At 45.9% G+C, this 25,036-nt stretch overlaps 2 protein-coding genes across 2 annotated transcripts in view; both read left to right on the top strand.

The window, feature by feature from the left end:
* LOC308579584 (uncharacterized protein) overlaps nt 1-9,830 on the top strand; it is a gene marked incomplete at its 3' end in the record, with an annotated part of 51,515 nt that extends 41,685 nt beyond the window's left edge. Inside the window, exons 8-10 of the mRNA XM_081180583.1 lie at nt 1,505-1,618; nt 7,698-8,031; nt 9,730-9,830. Coding sequence (XP_081036709.1) covers nt 1,505-1,618; nt 7,698-8,031; nt 9,730-9,830 — 549 coding nt within the window. The remainder of the gene's footprint in view (nt 1-1,504; nt 1,619-7,697; nt 8,032-9,729) is intronic.
* Nucleotides 1-16,493, top strand: part of LOC308579583 (adhesion G-protein coupled receptor G4-like) — a gene marked incomplete at its 5' end in the record, with an annotated part of 57,346 nt that extends 40,853 nt beyond the window's left edge. The window contains 10 exons of the mRNA XM_081180582.1: nt 1,505-1,618; nt 3,733-3,778; nt 5,395-5,498; nt 6,864-6,976; nt 7,763-8,031; nt 9,730-9,826; nt 11,219-11,508; nt 13,471-13,569; nt 14,882-15,025; nt 15,947-16,493. Of these exons, the coding sequence (XP_081036708.1) occupies nt 1,505-1,618; nt 3,733-3,778; nt 5,395-5,498; nt 6,864-6,976; nt 7,763-8,031; nt 9,730-9,826; nt 11,219-11,508; nt 13,471-13,569; nt 14,882-15,025; nt 15,947-16,074 (1,404 nt within the window). The 3' untranslated portion in view covers nt 16,075-16,493. The remainder of the gene's footprint in view (nt 1-1,504; nt 1,619-3,732; nt 3,779-5,394; nt 5,499-6,863; nt 6,977-7,762; nt 8,032-9,729; nt 9,827-11,218; nt 11,509-13,470; nt 13,570-14,881; nt 15,026-15,946) is intronic.
* Nucleotides 16,494-25,036: the final 8,543 nt, after the last annotated feature.

Raw genomic sequence — 25,036 nt, 5'->3', positions numbered from 1 at the left:
TTTCTTTCTTTCTTTCTTTCTTGTAAATTTTAGTAGTATTTTCCACACAACAACAACACGAAAAATATCAGAAAACAACAATATACAAAACACAAAAACCAGCATACAAAAAAACCCAAATCCATATCTTACAAGTTAATAATATAAACACTAAAAAGAAAAACAAACATTGACTTCTACCAATCCCACAGCACCTCCTTTACCTCTCATTATATCTTCCTGTTTTCTTGTTTTCCTTATCATCTCTATCCTAACATCTAGATATAAACCCCTCTTTCTTATCCTTTCACTTCACAAGGTTATTCCAGACCCAGCCAGATTTCTGTCCTCGAATCTTGGTTTTTAAGGTATTCATTTAGGCACTCCAATTCCTTTTTCACTTCACTTTTTGGTTTTTGTCTTATTATATCTGTCAATTTGGCTAATTCTAAATATTCTCACACATTTCAATTGGCCTTCAGCATAGTCCTTTGACTGCCTGCTCTTCCTTCCTTCCTTCCTTCCTTCCTTCCTTCCTTCCTTCCTTCCTTCCGATTTTCCACATAGGTTCACAAGGCGGTATACACAGTTTTTAAAATTTCTAAACAGATCCAAATCAGGCATATCAACAATCAGACATTCTCAGTTTCCACATGCCTTATTTCTGTCAAAGAGGCTGGGGAGGAAGACAGAGCGCGTCTCTCAAGGTTGCCCCAGAGGCCACCACAGAGAAGGTTCTGCTCCTGACAGGTAGCTTTCTCACTTCATGAGAGGAAGGTGCCTGGAAAAAGGCTTTGCTAGCAGATTTTAACAGCTGATGCTGCTGGGGTACATGCAGAAGATATTTGGGAGTCCAGACCATGAACATCCTTGAAGACAGCTTGAATTGGGCCAAGGAACCATCTGCTAACAGTTGCACTTTAACAGCACTCCTTATAATGGCTAATTTGGGTGGCGAGGCCCACCAGAATTGTAGCCCAAGTGAGAACAAGAAGCAAGTAGCACCAAAAATCTTAAAAGGGGGTGAAAAATTCTTCCAAATCAGTCCAGCAAAGAGTAAGCATGCTCAGTAACTGCAGAATGTAGAGTGATAGTTGGGGGGAGGGGCAGACAAAAAAATTTGCTTTCTATATTTAAAAATAATAAGAGTTTAAGAAACAAATAATTGATCACCTTTTTTTAAATGGCAGTGGTTGTTTAATTATAGCCAAATATTGGAAGATGTTTGGATGTGGACTTATTAGAAATTTGGTGGGTACTGTTTCTTGTTTTTCATTCCCAAAATTAATAAATTAATAAACAATTTAAAAGAAAAAGAGGAGGTGGGTGGGAGAGGAAGAGCTGGTAGAGTTGACAGTTAATTCAGATCTTGCAAATCGCTCATTCAACCGAAAATGTATAAGAGAAAAAGAGGGTTGTTGTGTTGTGTTGTGTTGTGTTGTGTTGTGTTGAGTTGAGTTGAGTTGTGTTCTGTTTACCAATGGTTGGCTCCCAAGCTATGAAATTTTGCACCTGTCTGTTACAGGAAAAGAATAAAAAACTGATCACCTATGTTGTGGGCGCCAGTGTTGAAAATGTGGTTGTTCAGAACCTCTCGGAGCCAGTGAATATAATTCTGCAACATATAAACTCAACGACGGTATGGTATCCTGTTGTCTCCAGTTGCATAAGTGTTGGTTCTGCAGCATTAGAGCGCATTGATTGCTGGCAGATAGAGATGCTTTGCTTTGACTTGGGGATGATGCTAAACGGCAGCTGTTGGAATTCAAGAACGCAGGAAGCTGCCTGAACACGGAGCCAGACCAGTGGTGCATCTAATTCAATCTTGTTTACACTGACTGGAAGCAGCAGCTCTCCAGGGTTTCAAGCAGGGGAAATTCCCCGGCCTACCTGGAGATGCCATCAGGAATTGAACTTGGGAACTTCTGCATGCGAAGCAGACGCTCTGCCACTGGCAGACGAAGGTGGGGGCAGGGGAGCGGTCTGCCACGGGTGTCATCTGGGTGGGTGACATCGCAGCTGCCCCCTCCCCCTGGGACCCTTGCCCTTTTGTCGCAAAGTGCCAACGCGGCCATTTAATAGGGGATAATAACGATTGTCTGCATTCGCACATACAAACAAATAAATAAACCCAGCCAGATAGGCGGGGTATAAATCTATTATTAGAGAGAGTGTGTGAGAGCCAGTGTGGTGTAGTGGTTAAGAGCAGTAGACTCGTAATATGGTGAACCGGGTTCGATTCCCTGCTCCTCCACATGCAGCTGCTGGGTGACCTTGGGCCAGTCACACTTCTCTGAAGTCTCTCAGCCCCACTCACCTCACAGAGTGTTTGTTGTGGGGGAGGAAGGGAAAGGAGAATGTTAGCCGCTTTGAGACTCCTTAGGGTAGTGATAAAGCAGGATATCAAATCCAAACTCTTCTTCTTCTTCTTCTATTATGTTTTGCTGTTTGATGAGAGTTTGCCGAAGAACCCCATGAATGCTAACCTCCAGTTCCGTGATGAAGGAAAGGCAGGCTATTGGTGTACGCAGGGGCAGCCATTATGGTGCCCTTCAGATGTTGCTGGACTCCCAACCCCACCAGCATGGCCAATAGGCAGAGATTAGAAGTGTTATAATTCAGTAGCATCTGCAGAGTACGATGTTGGCTACCCCATATGAAATAATAATATCAGCTGAAAGAAGGTACATGTCAGACCACACAGGTCACCTACCACCGGTCCAGGTGGTTTTGCCTTTCCAACCTGTTAAAGGTAAAGGGACCCCTGACCATTAGGTCCAGTCGTGGCTGACTCTGGGGTTGTGGCGCTCATCTCGCTTTACTGGCCGAGGGAGCTGGCGTAAAGTTTCCAGGTCATGTGGCCAGCAGGACTAAGCCACTTCTGGCAAACCAGAGCAGCGCACGGAAATGCCGTTTACCTTCCCTGCCAGAGTGGTACCTATTTATCTACTTGCACTTTGACATGCTTTCGAACTGCTAGGTTGGCAGGAACAGGGACCCAGCAACGGGAGCTCACCCCGTCACAGGGATTCGAACCGCCGACCTTCTGATCTAAATCAGGATAAACATCACTCCACAGAAAACCCACTTGACTTTACTCTGATCCAGAGGGAAACAGTGGGTTCCCCCCTGGGGAAAGTGATGGGTCAAGCAGATGAGCCCTAAGTCAACCCTAAGTCATAAAGAGATGGAATTATTGCTCGCTCAACCATTTTAGCCAAAACTGTTGGATTTCAAGCTGGTCTGTAATTTCCAAAATCACCAAGCTGAGAGGAGGCTTCTTCAGTAAAGGTGTAACTGCTGCCCCTCTCGGAACAGATTTCTTGAAATGTCCTTCATGCAGAGAAGCACTGACCACAACCAAGATAAAATCTGAATAATTTGTCCTGCAAGAGAATGCTATCATTCTAAATTTTTTTGGAGCTGGTTGGCTGGAGGTACTGATACTGATTTTGGAGGCTGAACTTGCTTGGGGACTAGTAGTTCCTGGCTGGCTTTATTTCGTGCGTGCATCCACCTTCGGCTTATTATTTTCATAAAAGCTAACAACATAAATAGCTATCTGCCTCTTAACTGATCGGCCTGTCTGTTTTCAATTGGGGGGGGGAGCGGCTGCCCACTTTGCCGGCCCCCAACAACGGCCATGCTGGGGCGATGGTGCGTGTGCCCACAGAGAGGTCTCCGAGTGCTCACTCTGCCACATGTGCCATACATTCGCCACCACTGTCCTAAGCCATTCCTTTTGCTTTTCAGGGCAATGAATCTGTGCACTGTGTATTTTGGAACTTTAAGAAGAACGGTGAGTAGCTAGCTCTGCTCTGGGCCAGAACAAAGGTCCAACTAGTCTGGTGTACTGGGCGTCCCTGGGAAGCCCACAGAGAGCGCTTGAAGGCAAACAGGCCTTCCCTGCTGTTGCTTCCCAGCGCTATGCAAACAGGGCATCATTGCGCTGATATCTTCTCCTCCAGCAGAAGTCCTCTTGAGCAGAAGCCAGCTGTGTCAAATGCAGCTGCCTTAACTTTAACTAGTACTGCAATGCGCTCTCCATGGGGCTACTTTTGAAGGTGACCCGGAAACTACAACTAATCCAGAATGCGGCAGCTAGACTGGTGACTGGGGGCGGCCGCCGAGACCACATAACACCGGTCTTGAAAGACCTACATTGGCAAAAGGCGAAAGATTTATACGATCTGAAGAGAAACCAGAGTTCCAGACTTTTAAAAACAACCCCTTTTAAAAATAGCAATATAACGTGAATTTTACTATCTAACGAGACCATTGATCCATAAAATGAAAGCGATAGACCAGGCTTCCTCAGCCTCGGCCCTCCAGATGTTTTTGGCTTACAACTCCCATGATCCCTAGGTAGCAGGACCAGCGGTCAGGGATGATGGGAATTGTAGTCTCAAAACATCTGGAGGGCTGAGGTTGAGGAAACCTGCAATAAACAATGTCCTACAGTCGCGCACACACAATCAATCAATCAATCAATCAGTAGCTGGACTGGGTTCCACACAGTCACAAAAACAAAACAAAAAAAGCCACAAAACAAAAACACAAAATAAATAGCAAAAACAGACAGACCTCAGCGTGATACTCAAAACAGAAGTGTGGCAATCAAAATGGAAGTGTGGCACTCAAATCGGAAGCGTAACACTCAAAATGGAGCATGTTCAGCTTCCAAAAAAAGTTCACAAACCAGAACACTTACTTCTGGGTTTGCAGTGTTTGGGTTCCAAGTTGTTTGAGAACCAAGGCGTTTGAGAACCAAGGTACCACTGTAATAATAAGCGGTTAAGTTCTGATTTATGGTTTTAGCTGTTGCCCTTGAGAGCATTTAACACCTCACCAGCTGGACACAGACAACAAATCAAAACCGGGATGGAGGGCGAAATGTTTGCTCCAAAGTTAGTCACTTCAGTATGACCCTCTTTCATTAAACCTAGAACAAATTTAGTATTTAGGTCAAGACTTCTAGGCAAAAATGCAGCAAATTCAAAGTTAGCTGAGAATTGCATGATTTGAAGGAGTAGCTTGAGGGGAGCTGTAACTGAAATAATATTTTGATGCATTCAAATGTGCGTCTGTAGTTCAAAGTTCCAGTGCAACAGCTCTAGGGAGAATTATGCCTCTGTTTAAAAGGGATGCAGCCAAGTAAAGCACAACTTTCAAGGTTTCTTTCTCCCACAAATTTACCAACAGCAGTCTTAAGTGGGCGATCTGAGAAGTGCATGGGGGGAGCATGAGAAGCTTAGCGCCTCTCTGCCCCTCCCTGTGATGGTTGCAGCTAAGCCCCAAGTCAGCAGGAGTCTCTGCAGAGAGTCACACATCCCCCGTGTTCTGTTGGGAAAAGATCTATAAATGGTGAGGGACGAGTAACTGCAGATGAAATCTCTTCTCTTCCCTGCTGCGCAGATAACCAAGGAGGCTGGGATACATCAGGGTGTGAGGTGCAGCGCACAAACGCAAATTACACAATCTGCAACTGCAGCCACCTGACCCATTTTGGAGTCTTGCTGGTAAGCTTTTGTCACTGATTTGTCAGAACTAATTGCCCCGTGTGGTTCCTGCAAAGGACAGCGCGGAATGTCTCTTTTCGTTCAGTTCTATAGCAGTATTCAGTGCTTTTCCCCCCTAAAGAAAATGTTTAGGGGTAATCTCATTTTGACTCAGGAAAATCACCATTTTATGGTTCCAATCGGGGAAAATAAATATAGCAAATAGGCAAAAGTACAAAGATTCACAAAATGTTTAGGGGTATGTGTACCCCTGCGTCCCCCCAGAAAAAAACAACACTGGTTGTATTTCTTTTAAAATCCTATCTTCAACATCAGACAAGAGGGCTGGGGTTCAGTTGTGGAGTCAGTACCTTTGGCCTGGTAGAGTTGGTATAGTCCAGGGGTCTGCAACCTGCGGCTCCAGAGCCGCATGTGGCTCTTTTACACCTTTGCCACGGCTCCGGGGCGGATACTAGCGAGGGGAGGAGGCGCATTGTGTGCCCCGACACTCCCCACTGTGGCAGGCGCTGTACAGGCTGTGACGTCGCATGGGGGCGGTGCGTGCGTTAGTTTTGCGGCTTCCTTTTCCCCCCCTTCTGAAACGGGTCCAAGTGGCTCTTTTTGTCTTAAAGGTTGCAGACCCCTGGTATAGTGGCTGAAAAATGTGCCCACCGTCCACGCCCCACAAGTCAAATCCCATTCCACAGCCATGATGTCATTGGATCATTTTGAAGCAACGAACTGGTATTAGTGTAATAGTTTGGTATCTTTATGTTTATATCTGCTGGTGCAAACAGCAGATTTTGGGAAACAATTTCAACCAGGAAAATGGCACAGGGAGAAAGGATTCAACTTTCTCCCGTAGTGCCTTGGGCCTGATCCAAATCACTCACTTGTGTACACACACACACACACACACACACACACACACACACACACACACACATTGGTGAAATGCCAGAACTTGTGATACTACTACTTCTGGAGGTTATATTTCTGGAATTTGCAAAATTGCGTGGAAAATTTGCTCCTGAGGGTTTTGCAAACTGTTTTTGCACACATACAGTCTCTCACTTACAGGTATTCCAAAATTTGCAGTAAAGAAGCATGAGTTGCGAGGTTTCAGAATGCAGGAACAAGGATGAGCTGAAGAAAGAATTGGTTCACCCTGAGTCTTAGGTCCCATGTGAATCTTTCCTTTCACTCCAAATTTCACAGAATACTTTGGGGGGGCGTGGCGGGAGGGAGTGGGGCAGGGGAATCATGATCCAAAGAAGCCAAAAAATTCACACCTCAGTCAGCAATGCCCAAACAGATATCATTTTGGGTCTGTTTCCTCTCCAACTCTTCCAATGAGAGGCTATTGACTTCCACCCTGGTTTCTAGGACGTATACCGGACGGGATGTGAGGATAAGATTTTAACATTGGTCTCCCACGTGGGATGTGGCTTTTCCTCCATCTTCCTCGGCTTGGCTCTAGTGGTGTACCTTTCCATCGAGTAAGTAGGACCCACCTGCCATTTTCTATCCGACAGCAACGTTTATTTACTTAGATTTTATACAGCTACATAAACCTGTTTCCAGGGCCAAATCTTGTTTGTGGTTCGCCATCCTTGCAGCAAGCGGCGTGGGGTTCTTGCCACGCAGGAGGGGCAGCCTTTGGCAATACGGTGCCCTGAGCAAGGACAAAATTTGCCACCTCCCTCCCCAAATTTCTTATTTTCACAATAATTCATTTTGGTAAAGGTAAAGGGACCCCTGACCATTAGGTCCAGTCATGGCCGACTCTGGGGTTGCGGCGCTCATCTCGCTTTACTGGCCGAGGGAGCCGGCGTACAGCTTCCGGGTTATGTGGCCAGCATGACTAAGCCGCTTCTGGCGAACCAGAGCAGCACACGGAAACACCGTTTACCTTCCCGCTGGAGTGGTACCTATTTATCTACTTGCACTTTGACATGCTTTCGAACTGCTAGGTTGGCAGGAGCAGGGACCGAGCAATGGGAGCTCGAATCGTGGGGATTCGAACCGCCGACCTTCTGATTGGCAAGTCCTAGGCTCTGTGGTTTAACCCACAGAGCCACCCACGTCCATTCATTTTGGTACCGTTGCTTTTTTATGGAGCTTCTCTCAGCAGGTATAAATATAGGTCTGTTGTTGTTGTTTGGCTCCACTCCCCTGGTGCCTGCGATGCCCTAACTCCGGGGCTGCATCCTGCTCTAGACCCTTCACACGGGGGACTTAAAGGGCACAGGGGGCGAACGAGCCCTTCACCTCTTTCATTCCAGCAAGCTCCGTGGGGACGACCCGTCCAGAATCCTCGTCCACCTCTGCTCTGCCCTGCTGATGCTCAACCTCACCTTCCTGCTGGACTCCTGGCTGGCCTCTTTCCAGGTGCGCGGCCTCTGCATCGCCGTGTCCGTGGCTCTCCACTACTTCCTGCTGGCTGCCTTCACCTGGATGGGCCTGGAAGCCGTCCACATGTACTATGCGCTGGTCAGGGTCTTCAACACTTACGTCCCGCATTACATGCTCAAGGTTTCCCTGGCTGGCTGGGGTAAGTGCAGGGCAGGGGGGGCACTTCCCATCTTAGGGCCATATTACTTCACAGAGAATCTTCTGGGGGCCATATACCAGCAGTGGGCGGAGGGGGGATATGTGATTTCCCCCTTGGTGCAGGAGGTGGCCTTAAGACCCTGCAGAAGGCAGAGGGGCATCCCATCTGTCTCTCCGCCTCTCCAGTGGCGTAGCGTGGGTTGTCAGCACCCAGGGCAAGGCAAGTAATTTGTGCCCCCTAACCCGTGGATTTGCGCCCCCTAACCCGTGGATTTGCGCCCCCTAACCCTAACCCCCAGATGTTGCGCCCGGTGCGGCCGGCCCCCTCTGCACCCCCCACGCTACGCCACTGCGCCTCTCTACCCAATTCTCTCTCTCTCTCTCTCTCTCTCTCTCTCTCTCTCTCTCTCTCTGTTTCTCTCTCTGTCTCTCTGTCTGTCCTTCTATCTGTTTTGTCTCTCTTTGTCTCCATCAATACAGTGGTACCTTTGTTCTCAAACTTAATCCATTCCGGAAGTCCGTTCCAAAACCAAAACATTCCGAAACCAAGGCGTGCTTTCCCATAGAAAGTATTGCAAAATGGATTAATCCATTTTAAAAATAACCCCTTTTTAAAACAGCAATTGAACATGAATTTTACTATCTAACGAGACCATTGATCCGTAAAATAAAAGCAATAAACAATGTACTACCGCCACACAATCAATCAATCAGTAGATTGGGTTCCACACAGTCACAAAAACAAAACAAAAAAGAGCGGAGGTTCAGAAGAAGTGTGATTGAAAGTCAGGAGCAGCAGAGAAATATCTCTGAAAGGCCAGTTAGAATAATAGAGTTGCAGTGCAGCAATCGCGGCTGAATCACTTGCCTCCTGATCTTCCCAAAAGGGACTGGGCATATTTGTGGGAGAAATGTCTGTCCGTGTCTCTTGGTTGCGATGGCACACTAGTTCCTAGGGAGCGGCTGTGGCGGGGGCCGCTGCTTCCTGCAAGTCCTGCTTGGGGTGGGATTTCCATTGGGACGTTTAGCCGGCCTGGGGGTGGGGAGACAGCTCTTGATCCAGAGGCTCTATGTGGCAAGGGCGAGAAAAGGGAGCTCACTCCCTAGCAATATCCCTCATTGCCCCTTCTGTTTCAAGGCATGTGCAATCACAGCCTAAACTGAGGTCCAGCGCCAAGGGCTTTCTGGCGGTTCCCTCACTGCGAGAAGCCAAGTTACAGGGAACCAGGCAGAGGGCCTTCTCGGTAGTGGCACCCACCCTGTGGAACACCCTCCCTTCAGATGTCAAAGAGAACAACAACTACCAGACTTTTAGAAGACATCTGAAGGCAACCCTGTTCAGGGAAGCTTTTAATGTTTGATGCATTACTGTATTTTAATATTTTGTTGGGCGCCACCCAGAGTGGCTGGGGAAGCCCAGCCAGATGGGCGGGGTATAAATAATAAATTATTATTGTTATTCAATGTATTCTCAGAGCCAACAGCATTGTGTTTATTTCAGTGGACTCTCCCAAGTGAAATGTCATAAGCTGAATTAAATTCTTGCCATGTGCCTTTGCTGTTGCCCATCCCCGCACTCCCCTGGTGATATAGGTCTTCCTGAGGACTCTCGTCTTCCTCAGACGGGTCACAATTGCATCCATGCTGGTCTTTTTCCTTTCCGGCTAACCCGTTCTTCTTTCTCCCCCTTTGCCATTAGGAATTCCTGCGGTCATCGTTTCCACGGTTCTCATTATAAGCAGAGACTTCTATGGGGTTTTAAGCGACCCCCTAAACAGCAGTCCAGTCACACCTTTGTAAGTCTCTATGCTTTGATTCTCCTCAGATCAGCAGGAAGGAGGTCATACCTATATCCCCTTCCTTCCCCCCCCCTTTTGGATTTTATTGGGGGGGAGGAGAATTCAACCTTCCTTGCTTTTCGGTACACCAAGCTGTTCACTCCCTTCCATCTGATGGGTCAATTTATGGTCCTGGTCTTTCTCAAGGAGATTCCTCTGTCTAAATAAAAAAATTCCTTCCAGTAGCACCTTAAAGACCAACTAAGTTAGTTCTTGGTATGAGCTTTCGTGTGCATGCACACTTCTTCAGATACACTGAAACAGAAGTTGCCAGATCCTTCTATATAGTGAGAAGGTGGGGAGGGGTATTACTCAGAAGGGTGGTGGGAATGGGAGATTGGCAGATAGCTGAGATGAGCCTGTTGACGACTCTTAACGACTGTAATAGGTCTTACAGGAAAAGGCAAGGGGTGAGAAGGTGAGAAATGGCCTAGTCATGTATAATGAGACAAGAATCCAATGTCCCTGTTCAGACCCGGTCTCTCCATGGTTTTAAGTTTGGTAATGAGTTGCAATTCAGCAGCTTCTCTTTCCAGTCTATTTCTGAAATTCCTTTGTAGTAAAACAGCTACTTTGAGATCTTGTATAGAATGTCCTGGGAGATTGAAGTGTTCTCCTACTGGTTTCTCTGTTTTGTGATTCTTGATGTCAGATTTATGTCCGTTTATTCTTTGGCGTAAGGTTTGGCCTGTTTGTCCAATATAGAGAGCTGAAGGACACTGTTGGCATTTGATGTTTCAGGGTATCTGAAGAAGTGTGCATGCACACGAAAGCTCATACCAAGAACTAACTTAGTTGGTCTTTAAGGTGCTACTGGAAGGAATTTTTTTATTTTGACTATGGCAGACCAACACGGCTACCTATCTGTAACTATTCCTCTGTCTGTTTAGCTGCATACATACAATGCCCAAACATCTGATGCTTACAATTCCTTTAGCGCTTTGCAAATCATATATATTAAGATCATGTAGGATTTGTAACCAGGAAGCCTGGCCTACTGCATAACCCACTCTAGAACTTATTCTGCAATTTCCAACATAAAATTCAAGTTTGTTTATTGAGGATTGTATCCAGCCTTAGTCAGTTTTTGTTGTCTTAAGCGCCTTCCTTTTCAACAAGGCTTTTAAGTTGAGTCTGCTTCTGCGCTGGGATTGATTTTAAGATGTGTTTATTGTCTTAACATTTGTTTGGGGGAAGGGACAGGATATGAATTTAACTAACCGCCACTAATGGGTGTCTCATTGAAAAGCCTCAAGAGAGACTTCCAGCTATCATGAGCCCATCTGAAAGAAATGGCCCTGCCGGCAGCCTTAACAGCGTCTCTCTCCCTCCTTGCCTTGTCTGCTACAGTTGCTGGATCCGCGATGACCTTGTGTTTTACATCTCTGTGCTGGCCTATTTCTGCTTGGTGTTCCTGATGAACACCATCATGTTCATCGTGGTCCTTCTGCAGATTCACACCATGAAAACGAAGAGTCCTGGCCGAGTCAGCAGCTGGAACCACAGCTTCCTCCACAGCTTGAAGCGGGTGGCCAGCTTAATGGTCCTGCTCAGCTTGACGTGGGGTTTCGCCTTTTTCTCGCTGGGGTCCATGCAGACATTGTTCTCCTACCTCTTTGCCATTTGCAACACCTTCCAAGGTAAGCGTTTGCACACAGGTGGGTGGGCTTCAGAAGAGGGACCAGAGGAGTCAGGCCAGAGGCCCATCTAGTCCGTCCTCTTGTTCTCACAGTGGCCATTTATGGGATGTCCATTATCGGAAACCTGCAAGCCAGACATGAGTCCAAGAGGAGCTCTATTTCCCCTCCTGCGGTTCTACCTCTACCTCTCTTTTAAATCAGAACCAGTGAGGGCAGTGAAGGTCCTGTGTGAGTGCCTGGAGGCAGTTGGAGGATGCAAAACCCACTTGGGACCTCATTGCTCAGTCCAGCTAGCACAGCACTGTCCACACCAGCAGTTCCCAAGCCTTTGTAGGCCACTGACCCTTGGTCCACAAACTCATCGCACTGGCCCCTGTGCAACCCTATAAAAAGCAGTATCCTCTCCCCCATGCTTTTTAGCATCTACATGAAGCCGCTGGGAGAGATCATCAGGGGGTTTGGGCTGGCTGTTCATCAGTATGCGGATGATACCCAGCTCTACCTCTCTTTCAAATCCTAACCAGTGAAGGTGGTGAAGGTCCTGTGTGAGTGTCTGGAGGCAGTTGGATGGTGGCTAATGGATTGAGGTTGAATCCTGACAAGACAGAAGTACTGTTTTGGGGGACAGGAGGCGGGCGGGTGTAGAGGACGCCCTGGTCCTAAATGGGGTAACTGTGTCCCTGAAGGACCAGGTGCGCAGCCTGGGAGTCATTTTGGACTCACAGCTGTCCATGGAGGCGCAAGTCAATTCTGTGTCCAGGGCAGCTGCCTACCAGGTCCACCTGGTACGCAGGCTGAGACCCTAACTGCAACTAATCCAGAATGTGGCAGCTAGACTGGTGACTGGGAGCGGCCGCCGATACCATATAACACTGGTCCTGAAAAAGGCCTACATTGGCTCCCAGTACGTTTCCAAGCACAATTCAAAATGTTGGTGCTGACATTTAAAGCCCTAAACGGCTTCTGTCCAGTGGACCTGAAGGAGCATCTCCACCCCCATTGTTCAGGCCTTCTGGCAGTTCCCTCCTAATAATAATAATAATAATAATAATAATAATAATAATAATAATAATAATTTATTTATACCCCGCCCATCTGGCTGAGTTTCCCCAGCCACTCTGGGCGGCTCCCAATCAGTGTTAAAACAGTACAGCGTTATATATTAAAAACTTCCCTGAACAGGGCTGCCTTAAGATGCCTTCTGAATGTCAGGTAATTATTTATCTCTTTGACATCTGGTGGGAGGGCGTTCCACAGGGCAGGTGCCACTACCGAGAAGGCCCTCTGTCTGGTTCCCTGTAGCCTCACTTCTCGCAATGAGGGAACCGCCAGAAGGCCCTCGGCGCTGGATCTCAGTGTCTGGGCTGAACAATGGGGGTGGAGACGCTCCTTCAGGTATACAGGACCAAGGCCGTTTAGGGCTTTAAAGGTCAGCACCAACACTTTGAATCGTGCTCGGAAACGTACTGGGAGCCAATGCAGATCCGGTGTTATGTGGTCCCGGCGAAGTTACAGGGATCCAGGCAGAGGGCCTTCTCGGTAGTAGCGCCCGCCCTGTGGAACACCCTCCCATCAGATGTCAAAGAAATAAACAACTATCTTACTTTTAAAAGACAGCTGAAGGCAGCCCTGTTTAGGGAAGTTTTGAATGTTTAATGCTGTATTGTGTTTTTAATATTCGGTTGGAAGCCTCCCAGAGTGGCTGGGGAAACCCAGCCAGATGGGTGAAGAATAAATAAATTATTATTATTAGTAGTAGTAGTAGTAGTAGTAATTCAGCAACTAAAACTCCGAAGCACTACGGCCACCTTGCTCTCTGCTGGCAGCAAAATCTCTTGGTCTGACTCTGACCCATTCTGTAGTTGAAGAGATGATGGTGAAATCGTGGCCAGAGGAGTGGGGAGGGGGGTATAATCTAGTGAATGTTTTTCCTGCTCCCCACCCCCTGACTCCTTCCTCTAGGATTCTTCATTTTCGTGTTCCACTGTCTCATGAAGGAGAACGTGAGGAAACAATGCCGAGTGCATTTCTGCTTGGGAAAGTTTCGGCTCAGCTGTTCTGGTATGACATTCCCATATATATAAAACCAACCCTTGGGGATGGGCTGACATTGTTCTCTGTGGCTGCTTTTGCACTTCTTGTCCTCTGAGCTGCCCCCTACCTGTACTGGAGGGACTGTGATGGAGCAACCCAGCCATTGCCTTGCCCAGTAAGAGGCCATTATAGCACAGGGAGTCAGGGAACTGAACCCCCTACGAAAGTCCTCAGATACAATCCACCAATCCTGTATGCTTTGATATGTGTTAACGGTAAAGGTAAAGGTATCCCTGACTGTTAGGTCCAGTCGCGGTCAACTCTGGGGTTGTGCGCTCACCTCACTCTATAGGCCGAGGAAGCCGGTGTTTGTCCGCAGACAGCTTCCAGGTCATGTGGCCAGCATGACTAAGCCGCTTCTGGCGAACCAGAACAGCGCACGGAAACGCCGTTTACCTTCCCGCCGGAGCGGTACCTATTTATCTACTTGCACTTTGAGGTGCTTCCAAACTGCTAGGTGGGCAGGAGCAGGGACCGAGCAACGGGAGCTCACCCCATCGTCGCGGGGATTTGAATCGCTGACCTTCTGATCGGCAAGCCCTAGGCTCAGTGGTTTAGACCACAGCGCCACCCGCATCCCTTATGATATGTGTTAGGATTATTATTTATTATATTTTAAAATGAACATCGCATTTTTAAATCTTTTTTTAAAAATAGATTTAAGTGTGGCCAACAACAAAGGCTCAAAATACCAAATGATTTAAAACAATGCAACAAAAATTAAAATGAGTTATTTAAAAAGCCCAAGAACCTCATATACAGGGCTTTAAATAGAGTGAAACAGCAGTTAAAGGGAAAACAAAGCAACAGCAAGCCTTTAAAAAAATCTATTTAAGTTAAGCGGAGGCACAGGTTCTGTGTCTGTGTCTCTGTGTGATGGTTCTGTTTTTTTAGTGCTTTACAAATTCCAAGTATGACCAGTCCTTGTCCCAGGGGGATTCCATTCTCACACAGACACAGCTAAACAACAGAGGAGGCAGCGGCAGATGAGAAGGAGGTGAAGGAAGCTATGGAAAGAATATCTGATGGCTTTAATTCCACGTTCTTTGGCTTAGTTTACAATAAGGCATGGGGAACTAGTGGGATGACCCCAAAGGCTTCTGGGAAAAGCCGAGTTTTGAAGAAAGACCTAAAGTAATCTAGAGAAGATGTCGTGCGGAGGCATTCTGGGAGGCAGTTCTAGGCATAAATGGCAGCAAATAAAAAATGGATTTCAGGGGGGCAGGAGACCGTTTATGCTTTCATACCCTCCAAAACCTGCCCTCCTATGCTGTTTCAGATTGTAGCAGCTCTGCCGCAACTCTGGGGTATCACCATCACTCGCAGAGGACGTCACCCCATTCTCTGAAGTCGCAGAGCTCTTGTACCACCAGCTCCACATCGAATGGTTCAGGAAGCTTACCAGGGGCTGCTCCTGAGACTGGTGAGTAGGAACTATATATATCCAGATAGCTGGATAGATAAATAGTGCTATGTACCGGAGTTCTCACACTGGGCCAGCAGGGGGATACTGCAGATAGTTTTCCCTCAGGTCCACATATGCAAGTAAGGGATTGAAAGTGACGTTCAGTGATTGGATAGTTACAGAAAATGGTTACTGTTGCGTTCTAGTAGAGCTCTATATAAGCAGGCTGGCTGAACCCTTCAGTTCAGTTCTGTTCAGTTCAGTTCTATTCTGGCCTGTGAATAAACAAGAGCTGTTTGAAGAATCGCTGTGTCGTCTGATATGTTCACCCACAACTTAACAGATAGATAGATAGATAGATAGATAGATAGATAGATAGATAGATAGATAGGATTGTAGGCCACAGGCTACCAGTACTGCAGGACGAGATGGGAAGTGGGTGGTAGCATCTGGAACTGGCACTATGGAGGATGACATTTCAAAGTGAGGAGTTTGGTGCACCCTGTTTTTGAGTGCTTTTTCTGAGAAGACTCCCCCAAAGTAGAAAGCTAGCACAAAGGTAATAAAGTTCTCATTCCCCCACCTGCTACCATTCCCCCACCTGCTTTGATACATTTTTTGAAATATCAAATTCTTTCAGAAATTTATCTCCCTCTTATTTTATTTTTTTATGCGTTTGCTTGTCTGGTGCCGGAAGCAGCCCCTCCTTAGCCTGTCTCTTGAGCAAATCTGGCACTGGCTTGCGAGGTGGGTGGGTTTGTGGGTGAAGCATCTTCCTTTCTTTAAAAAAAAATGTTCCTAATAGTTTCCTAGGTTTTGCAGAACATCTTGAAAACACAGAAAGAAAAATCGTATTTCCAGCTTCGGCTTTCCTGGATTATTTTCAAAAGGCGTGAATCATTGGAGGGGTGGTTGACTCCCTCTGTATTTATTTCCTAGATGAAGTTTTGCACAGCACCCGCCACGCATCCTTTACTCACCAGAAGGTCAAGCTTCCTCGCGTGAGGAGAATGTCACCAATGGATGCAGAGCTCCACTGTACTCAAAGAACGAGTTTTTTGCCTTGAGGGCCTGTCTGGTTCTTCCTGGGTCTCTGGCTGCCCAGTCTGCTCTTTACAGTCGTGACAAATCAACGGTCGGCTGAAGATCTTCTTTCAGCCTCTCCTTCCACCCTTCTCAAAGTATTCCGAGCCAATTCAATAAGTTAGTTTCAGTTAAGGATTTAGAAAAGCCTACCAGTGGAGCAGGCAAGCTCTCAACCTATGCCCCATGAAGACAAATGTTTGGACAGACCAGTGGTTGCAAACCTAAATGAAAATTAAGTGAAGGATTAACATCGGAATCGTTTATTGACCAATTAAGAAGTGCAATGTGATATTAGATGATTAGCCCTCCGCAAAATTCAGAGCATGGGAAGTCACCCAGAGATATATAATTTGGCAATATATTCAGCTTTTTTATTGTATTGTAATTTGGAATGTTATAATGTGTTGTTGTTTTTTTAAAAAAATAATATTTATTGCTTTTCCAACAATCTAAACACTACAACAACAAAAAATGAACAACACAATACAATGCAAAAACACTACATAGCACTAACACTAACACTTAACACCAACACACTGAACTAACAAAACAAAACAAAAACAGTTTAAAACACATCAAATAATTTCAATATCTTATCGTTCATTCACTTATTTCATCGACCTCCTCACACCTCCCTTTTTGTATTCCACTTCTGTTATTTGTTTCAGCAATTCCTTTCCATCTTCCTCTGTTTTCTATCCTATAATTATCTTAACACATTCTAACCTTGTTTTTTCCTTTAACACTCTATTAATCTATTTATACTTAATTCCTTATAACATTTCAGCTAAAGCCATATAACTTCATTCCAACATTGTTCTAACATTCATTAATTTTACAGTATTTCTGTAAATAGTCTTTAAACTTTTTCCAATCTTCTTCCACCGACTCTTCTCCCTGGTCTCGGATTCTGCCAGTCATTTCCGCCAGTTCCATGTAGTCCATCAGCTTCATCTGCCATTCTTCCCTGGTGGGTAGATCTTGTGTCTTCCAATGCTTTGCAATAAGTATTCTTGCTGCTGTTGTTGCATACATAAAAAAAGTTCTATCCTTCTTTGGCACCCATTGGCCGACCATGCCCAGGAGAAAGGCCTCTGGTTTCTTCAGGAAGGTATATTTGAATACCTTTTTCATTTCATTATAAATCATCTCCCAAAATGTCTTAATCCTTGGGCATGTCCACCAAAGGTGAAAGAATGTACCTTCAGTCTCATTACATTTCCAACATTTATTATTGGGCAAACGGTAAATTTTTGCAAGCTTGACTGGTGTCATGTACCACCTATAAATCATTTTCATTAAACTTTCTCTTCGGGCATTACATGCTGTGAATTTCATACCTGTGGTCCACAACTGTTCCCAGTCAGCCATCATTATGTTATGTCCAACATCTTGTACCCATTTAATCATAGCTGATTTCACCATTTCATCCTGAGTGTTCCATTTCAACAGCAAGTTATACATTCTTGACAAATTCTTAATTTTTGGGTCTAACAATTCTGTTTCCAATTTTGATTTGGTTGGCAGGAGCAGGGACTGAGCAACTGGAGCACACCCCGTCGCGGTGATTCGAACCGCGAACTTCTAATCAGCAAGTCCTAGGCTCTGTGGTTTAGACCACAGCGCCACCCATGTCCCACTTTAGTTAAGTTAAAAATCCCTCCCCTTGGAGACAGTTTATTTCACCCTGAGGATACGTATGATGGTTAATAAATCTGGCCCTTGGAAGCGAATATGATTGCCGGCTGTTCCGTTCAGCCCCACTTCCCACCCATGAAGGCTTTCGATAGTTGCTCATCACTGGTACCCAGAGCTGCCTTAGCAGGGATGGCGGCTGAGTGAGTCTCCCCCACATGGGGGAGCAAAATACAAAAGACTCTTTTATTCCCACGCAGAAGCAGTTAGTGATGACTGGGGAGAAGGAGAGGAGGAATATTTCAGGAAGAACCTTTCCCTGAAGGCAGCAGCAAGAGCTCCCAGGCCGATCACGCAGTGACTTGAATTGGGCTGTAACTGGCAAGGAAGGCAGTGTAAAAGTGTTTGTTAAAACCAAGTTAAAAGTCTTAAGCTGTACAGAGAAGATCTGCAAGGAGGATATTCAACATCCCTGAATTCTGCCCCTTTGAGATCCAGCGTGGCAAAGTGTCAGACTAGGACCTAGGAGACCAGGGTTCAAATCCTCTCACTGCCTCTCTCAGCCTAACCTCCCTCACAGGGCGGTTCTGGGGATTAATTGAGGAGAGGGGGGAACCATGTTCAGCTCCTGCAAGAATAAGGGGGAATGGGAATGCGGTAACTAATAAAATGAAATAAATCTTCCAGAGCAGCCAGAAGGACAGTGGCGTAGCGTGAGGGGGGCCAAAGGGGCTGTTGCCCTGGGAAATAAACCAAGGAAAATAAACCACTTTGAGTGGCTTTTTTAAACAACCAGGTGGAGTAAAAGTGTCATGAAACAATCATAAAATAAACGGCCACTGCCGCTGTCCCCTCCCTAGCTCCTCTCTGCTGGGAAAACCCTTCCCCACCACCCTGCTGCCGCCCTGCCCTGACAGGGGGCGCAATACTTGCCCTGGGCACTGGCAACCCATGCTACACCACTGGGTTAGGAGACAGGAATTGATCCTTAAAACTATATCCTTAGGAGTTATCAAGTCTATGAGCCAAGGGGAAACTTTGGATCAGGACCGTATTGAAATGAGGGGGGGGGGGGGAGAGACCCAAGAATAAGAGTGTCCAAGGTGAACATGTGTCTCTAAACGACAGAAGAGAAAGTTAACTTTCACATCACCAGTGGAGTTGAATTGAGTGAAGAAATGGTGCACACCAATGTATCCTTTAGCACACCGGGCTCAACCTCCTATACTTCCTAACTCAGAAAAGGCAACCCAAATGGTCGAGGGGATGCAGCAACTGTCCTTGGGACATTCTAGTTAAGGAAAAAGCAAGCACAAGGTGAAAGCAGCATTAGGGAGCAAGGGAGAGTTGCTTGAGTCCTGCCTAGTCGGCCACTGGAAGAACAGGATGGGCCTCGTTGGGCTTCATCTAGCAGGCTCTTCTTATGTTAAAGGTAAAGGTAAAGGGACCCCTGACCATTAGGTCCAGTCGTGGCAGACTCCTTGGTTGCGCACTCATCTCGCTTTATTGGCCAAGGGAGCCGGCGTACAGCTTCTGGGTCATGTGGCCAGCATGCCTAAGCCGCTTCTGGCGAACCAGAGCAGCTCACAGAAACACTGTTTACCTTCCCGCTGGAGTGGTACCTAGAATCACAGAATCATAGAGTTGGAAGAGACCACAAGGGCCATCGAGTCCAACCCCCTGCCAAGCAGGAAACACCATCAGAGCACTCCTGACATATGGTTGTCAAGCCTCTGCTTAAAGACCTCCAAAGTAGGAGACTCCACCACACTCTTTGGCAGCAAATTCCACTGTCGAACAGCTCTTACTGTCAGGAGGTTCTTCCTAATGTTTAGGTGGAATCTTCTTTCTTGTAATTTGGATCCATTGCTCCGTGTCCGCTTCTCTGGAGCAGCAGAAAACAACCTTTCTCCCTCCTCTATGTGACATCCTTTTATATATTTGAACATGGCTATCATATCACCCCTTAACCTCCTCTTCTCCCGGCTAAACATGCCCAGCTCCCTTAGCCGTTCCTCATAAGGCATCGTTTCCAGGCCTTTGACCATTTTGGTTGCCCTCCTCTGGACACGTTCCAGTTTGTCAGTGTCCTTCTTGAACTGTGGTGCCCAGAACTGGACACAGTACTCCAGGTGAGATCTGACTAGAGCAGAATACAGTGGCACTATTACTTCCCTTGATCTAGATGCTATACTCCTATTGATGCAGCCCAGAATTGCATTGGCTTTTTTAGCTGCCGCGTCACACTGTTGGCTCATGTCAAGTTTGTGGTCAACCAAGACTCCTAGATCCTTTTCACATGTACTGCTCTCAAGCCAGGTGTCTCCCATCTTGTATTTGTGCCTCTCATTTTTTTTGCCCAAGTGCAATACTTTACATTTCTCCCTGTTAAAATTCATCTTGTTTGTTTTGGCCCAGTTCTCTAATCTGTCAAGGTCGTTTTGAAGTGTGATCCTGTCCTCTGGGGTGTTAGCCACCCCTCCCAGTTTGGTGTCATCTGCAAATTTGATCAGGATGCCCTTGAGTCCATCATCCAAGTTGTTGATAAAGATGTTGAATAAGACCGGGCCCTTTGGCACCCCACTAGTCACTCTTCTCCAGGATGAAGAGGAACCATTGATGAGCACCCTTTGGGTTCGGTCAGTCAGCCAGTTACAAATCCACTGAGTGGTAGCATAGTCAAGACCACATTTTACCAGCTTCTTTACAAGAATATCATGGGGCACCTTGTCAAATGCCTTGCTGAAATCAAGGTAGGCTACATCCACTGCGTTCCCTTCATCTAACAGGCTGTAATTCTGTCAAAAAACGAGATCAGGTTAGTCTGACATGACTTATTTTTCAGAAATCCATGCTATTGGTGATCACAGCATTCCTTTCTAGATGCTCACAGACTGCTTGCTTAATGATCTGCTCCAGAATCTTCCCTGGTATTGATGTCAGACTGACTGGGCGGTAATTATTTGGGCCCTCTCTTTTCCCCTTTTTGAAAATAGGGACAACATTTCATGGAACTTTGGAGTGTCAGGCATAGCCCTATTGGCTTTAGCCCAAACGTAGCAGAGTTTTCCTGCACAGCGAAGAAGCTAGTTGCGGCAGTAATGACTAGTCAGCTAGACTCAGAATAACTATTTACAGGATTTATTAAAAGGGAAAAATAAAACCAGCAGAGTTTCTGCATACAAATAAAAGCAAATAAACCCTCTCTTTCTCTCTCTCAAAACCATACACAGCACTTCTAACTCCTAACACACCTCACATCAAACTGTGCTAGCAATCCCTAGATAACAGAGTTGAGTGCTGCTCGTTAACCAATCAGAGTGAGTAGTTTCTAGGTCAAGCAGACCTGGGCTTTCTGCCAAGAGTAAATTGACACCAGCTGGAGTTAATTGGTGAAGCTAGAATCTGCAAGTTTCCCACGAGAACCAATTAACAGAAACTGAAACCGAAACTGAACACCCCCTCACAGATTCTGCTGAACAATTAACACCAAATACACCTATGTAGGAGATTATTTTTCCAGCAAACCTAAACCCTTGCACATTCGCTTGTTCTTTATCTTTGCCAATGGTTTAGTTAACACATCTGCTACATTTTCTTCACTTGACACATAAGTACAGGTGATTACATTGTCTTGTACACAGCAACGTACATTTTGGTATTTTACAGAGATATGTTTGGAACGCGATTTGAAACCCTCTGTTTTACTTAATGTTATACAAGCTTGATTATCAATGTAAACTTGTACTGGTTCTCCACAATTCACATTTAAATCTGCCAACAAATGCTTGAAATAAATCACCTCGTTGCACAATTCACTCAATGCGGCATACTCTGATTCCGTTGATGACACACTTACAACGTCTTGCTTGCGTGACCGCCAGCTGATTAAAGCTCCACCGACCATTATGACTAGTCCTGTGACAGATTTTCTATCTGGCAAATTTCCCCAGTCACTATCACAGTAGCAACTCAACATTTCATCCTCTGAAGAATTTAATTGTAACATATAGCCAATTGTCTGTTTGAGATACCTCAGAACTTGTTTTACCCCTTTCCAGGCATTTAGTGTGGGTTTTGAGACCAATCTACTTAATATGCCTACTGCATAGCTAATATCAGGTCTGGACCACTGTGCTATATACAATAAACTTCCAATTACAGAGTGATATACATCAGGGTGTTCAAATTCAGGACTCTCATCTATGTGAAGTGTTTTTATGAAACCTGGATCCATAGGCACCGCTGCCCCTTTGCAATCCTGCATCCCGTATGTAGTCAGTAGTTGCTTAACTTTGTTCTGCTGACTAATTAGGCAGCTGCCATCTTGGGCCCAGCACACTTCCAACCCTAGATATGTCCTAACCGGGCCTAAGTCCTTCACTTTGAACTTACTGGACAATTGCTTGGCAAACCTTTTAGTTTGTTTATCTGTTTTACAGGCATACAATACATCATCTACATAAATCAGACAAAACTCTTGATCACTGCCTGTACCACGTACATAAACACAATTGTCAGCTGTACTCTGCTTGAAACCAAATGACACTAAGGCCTCATGGAAACATTTGTTCCAAGATCTTGCAGCCTGTTTGAGACCGTATAGAGCTTTGTTTAATTTCAACACTCTATTGGAACCTGTCTCATAACCAGGCGGTTCGGCTAGATACAGGTCTTCTGAGATTGGTGCATGTAAATATGCAGTCTGGATATCAAAATGGTTTAACAGGAGTTTTCTCTTTGCTCCAAGCGTTAGAATCAGCCTTACACTGTCCCCCTTAGCAGTAGGGGAAAAAGTCTCGTCATAATCTTTTCCAGGCCTCTGAGAATATCCTTGAGCAACTAAACGAGCTTTGTATTTGTACTCTCCTGTCACCAGAGGTTTAAGTTTGTACACCCACCTGCAGCCTACAATCTTTGCCCCCTCAGGCGCTGCTACTGGTGTAAAAACCTTGTGCTCATTCAGAGAGGACATCTCTTCCTCCATTGCCTGTTTCCAGCGCTCTGCCTCCTCTTTTGGTAACTTTAACACCTCCTGAAAACTCTTGGGTTCTGCACTTACACTAAACACATTTGCAGTATCAGGAGAAAAACGCACTGGAGGCACTCCTTTGTTTTGTCTTTTAGATCTTCTGGGAGAAAATTTTTCTTCTGACCCACTTTCCTCCTCAGAACTACGACCTCTCTTTTGTTGCTTAGCCACTGGTCTCTGGCTAACTCCACTTTCTTGAGAGCTCTTATCTGAACTTTCCTCCCCCTCAGACTCTGATTCTCTGTGTCTACCTTCAGAGTCATGAAGCTCCTGGGAAGGTTCAAACCAAACCTCAGTATTGGCATGTAGTCTCTCCCAGCCACTATGTTCACAAAAACTGGCATTCCTGGAGATCACAATGCCATTTGTCCCTTCAGCAAAACGGAAACCTTTTCCCAGCTCCTGGTAACCCACAAACACTAACTGTTTGGTCTTAGGATCTCCCTTCTTTCTCATTTGTTTCGGAATTAATACCCAGGCTTTTGATCCAAACACATGCAAATGGTCAATTTTAGGTTTTTTCTGAAACAATTTAAAGTATGGGGTTGTACCTATTGTTTGATGAAAGAGCCTATTTTGGAGATAACACGCGGTGAGCATGCTCTCCCCCCAATAAGACATGGGTAAATCAGCATCATCAAGCATGGCAAACATCATATCTTGTAAAGATCTGTTTTTTCGCTCTGCAACGCCATTCTCCTCTGGGGAAAAAACGTTCGTTTTTCTATGCCCAATGCCACGCTTTTGTAACCAATCTCTAAAGGCATTTGACATAAATTCGCCACCTCTGTCCGTCTGAATCCTTTTGAGTTTAATGGACAGAAATCTTTCCACAGATGCCACCCAGCCTTTAAACTTAGTGAACACGTCACCCTTATTTTTCATGGGAAAAACCCAGGAATAACGCGTGGCGTCATCCACAATTGTTAGGTAAAAACGCGATCCACCCCTGCTTACAGCAAATGGACCAATTACGTCCATGTGAACCAGCTGTAGCGGTGACTCACTAACTCTGTCACTTCTGGGGTAAGAGACTCTGTGGGTTTTAACCTTTTTACACACATTACAATCAAGGTACTTGTTACAACTCTTTAAATTACCCCCATCAGCCAATTCAGACATTTTTAGTACACTTTTCCAGCAAGCATGCCCCATTTTCCTATGCAATAAGTGCACACAGTTGTCATGTATAGCTTTGTTATTCACTGCAGGCTGAGATTTACTGACTACTGCTGCAACTTGAGATCCTGCTTTAAGCCAAAACAAGCCTCCCTCTGACTTAGCAGTGCCTAAAATCTCACCAGCCTTCTTAATGATGCAACTGTCTCCTTCAAAATTCACTTTAAACCCAGCTTTTAGCAAACAATCTACAGACATCAGATTGCTCCTTAATGACGGCACACAAAGTACATTTTGCAGGCATTCACGCAGACAAGGAACAAAAACTGCACCCCCCGAAATCACTTCGGAAGTACTTCCGTCTGCTAGAGCCACCTGGCTGCGCTGTGCTGAGTTCTTGGAAACAAACAATTCATCTGAATTCACGATGTGGCGAGACGCTCCCGAATCGACCACCCAGACCGCTTGTTTCTCATCAGCAATCTTGACCTCGCCGGTCACCAGCTGAGCCGACTGTTTTCGTTTGAAGAATTTCTTTTTACGCTGCTGCTGCTGCTGATCTCGTCTCTGCTCCTGCACCGGCCACTGAGACTTGACCAACTCCGGACATTGTCGTTTTAGATGCGCTGAAGACCCACATCGGAAACAACGCCTAACAGCAAACGCTGACTCCTCACCGGTACGCTGCTTTTGCTTCACCTCTGGCACGGCATGAGAACTCCTTCCAAACAGCCCGCCTGTAGAAGCCTCTGCAGCCAACGACCTTTCTTGCCTCTTCTGCCATTCTTCAATCAAACGCCCAGTAACGTAACTGACTGATAAATCACGCTCCTGTATGCCTTCTAGAGACAAAACTAAATTATCCCAGCTTTCCGGGAGAGAACTCAAAATAATAGCCACCTTCTCCTGCTGGTCTAACGCACAGTCTCTTTCCTGTAGCGCAGAAAACTTTAACTGTAAACTGTGTAGGTGTTCCTGCATTGTAACCCCAGGCTGTAACATTGCCTTGTACAATGCCTTGCGAATGAACAGCTTGGAAACCGCTGTCTCACGCACATGGAGTTCTTTAAGTGCTTGCCACACACCTCTAGCTGTCTTGATTCCCCTCACATACGGCAACTGGGAATCTTCCAGCCCCAAGACAATTGTGGCCCTTG

The sequence above is a fragment of the Podarcis bocagei genome (assembly GCF_964188305.1).
Source record: "Podarcis bocagei genome assembly, chromosome: 2".
NCBI lineage: Eukaryota > Metazoa > Chordata > Lepidosauria > Squamata > Lacertidae > Podarcis > Podarcis bocagei.
The sequence above is the reverse complement of the archived record's forward strand: the minus strand, read 5'-3'. Positions and strand labels throughout refer to the sequence as shown.